General features: G+C 32.9%; 1 protein-coding gene across 1 annotated transcript in view; it reads right to left on the reverse strand.

Moving 5' to 3' along the window:
• Positions 1-1,308: 1,308 nt before the first annotated feature.
• Positions 1,309-2,057, reverse strand: part of LOTGIDRAFT_176597 (hypothetical protein) — a gene marked incomplete at both ends in the record, with an annotated part of 6,829 nt that continues 6,080 nt past the window's right edge. Inside the window, 2 exons of the mRNA XM_009054708.1 lie at positions 1,309-1,352; positions 1,492-1,578. Of these exons, the coding sequence (XP_009052956.1) occupies positions 1,309-1,352; positions 1,492-1,578 (131 nt within the window). The remainder of the gene's footprint in view (positions 1,353-1,491; positions 1,579-2,057) is intronic.

The following is a 2,057-nucleotide window of genomic DNA, read 5'->3' on the forward strand; positions in this document are numbered from 1 at the left end:
TGATGATATCAGTGGGTTAGATTCCTTATTAATTTATATGAAGAGCGGTGACAGACAGAGTGGTATAGTTAACCATGTTATAAGAAGAAGAAATGACGTCATTATATATAAAAGATTAGTTATTTTCGTTCTATCAATAGTTTTACAAATTTCATTGGCGACATGCTTTAGGCCTCCTTGAAGTAGTTACAAAAAAGGTAAAAAAAAGCCTTAGGGCCGTATGCAGCGCTCTTAGCTTGACTAAAGTTGAAATTTGGCTAAAGTCGAACTTTACAAAGTTAGGATAAAGGCTTTCATTATCTACATTTGATAGTCAAATTTAAGCACAACTTTCGTAAAAATCGACCGGTGCATACCTAAACTTCGACTTTAGTCTAACGTTAGTCAAAGTTTAGGTAAAGTACGAGCGCTGCATATGGCCCTTAGATTCTCATTGGGGATCGCCATGGACGTAATATATATTAGGTCTTAGAGGATCTACAACAGAAAAATTATGAAAAATATAATTGATTTGAAGCATTCTTACAAAAGTTTCGGACTAATGTGCAGTGTGTTCTGTTTTAGGTTGATCTGAACCAAACTAAATCAAGTCTATTGGTGGTGTTAAGTGTTATAGAAGGGTGAGAATGCCCTGCTCTGCAAGCGATTTAGTTCCAATACAAATAATCCTTGTCTTTTTAAATGAACAAAAAAGATGCTTAAAACCCATAAGTTATATTTCGAAAATATATGGAATCTTGTGGTGAAGTACAAAATGCTTTAGAATGCAAAATTTGTTGAAAAGCAATCATTGTTACTTCCGTGAGAGGTATAGACGCCTTGCAGACACTTCAACTTCGATACACGACATTGGTACTAAGAGAAATACTATAGAAGTGCCAGCTTATTTTTAGTAATATAATGCTTCTGGAATAATATTCTGGGGAAGGATATTCTATTTCCGTTCTAGAAGGAATCTGACATAATGAAAATATACAGGGATTCAATGATCTGCAGTCTGCTTCAATGTAGTAAATAGTAATTTTATGACAACTGTTGTCATTAGACAGTAAACGAAGACTGGACATCAACCTTATGGAACCCCATATCGAGATGTAATTTCTTCTTAAATAGATTCTCGAACGTCTGACCTGGGCTGTTTATGGTATATCTATTTTTGGCTTCATGTTGTTTTTCGTCTGGAAATCTGCGTGTGTACATGAAGAAATCACTATTCCCGTTGACCCAGCTGTTCATTGGAACGAATATTCGGGAAGGTCCATTTGGACAAGCTGGATAGGATATCCTTTTCGTGGCTTTTAATTCAATTCAACGTACAAAACCATAACGTTTTATATAACTTTTCATTATATCTAAAAAAAAAATTAAGTTCACTTAAATGGTATCATATTATTAAAGGGATATGTGCCATTTTTGACCAAACATTCCCCAGTCTCCGAAACTAGATTTTATTTTTAGCTAAGCCAATCAGTAAGAGTGTTTACAGCTCACCGTCGAAATTTGAGCCTTCAAATTCATGTATGTCAAGAATTATCCGCGTTTGAAAGTTAAAAAGACGTCTCAACTTTTCCTGAGACACTGAAATATATAGATAAGACATCTATATAAATATGAAAAACAATTCTTAGTTTGAGATATTTTTTAAGGAATTATGCGATTTTCGTACATTTCTAGCACTTCTGAAGATTATTTACAAATATTCGAGACAAAACCGTTCAAAATGGCATCTGTCCCCTTACGTGTGAGAATGTCACTACAACGGAAACTTAAAAACATTACTCGGATTATTTCTTCAATAACAGTGAATTATATTGCAATATTCTGAAAATAACCATTATTTATAATTTAAATCAATATTGGAAAAGTCCCTTCTCACGACATTCACATTGGTATATCACATCATCATTTATTAATATTTCTTTATATAAAGGAATATTTATGTTAATACTAGGCCATATTCATTATGCATCAGCTTCAGGACAATAACTTATTCATGATGTAATAATATATCATAAGTATGTATTGTATTAAACGAAATTGTTGATGGAACATCTTAA

Source organism: Lottia gigantea (genome assembly GCF_000327385.1).
Source record: "Lottia gigantea unplaced genomic scaffold LOTGIsca_2210, whole genome shotgun sequence".
NCBI lineage: Eukaryota > Metazoa > Mollusca > Gastropoda > Lottiidae > Lottia > Lottia gigantea.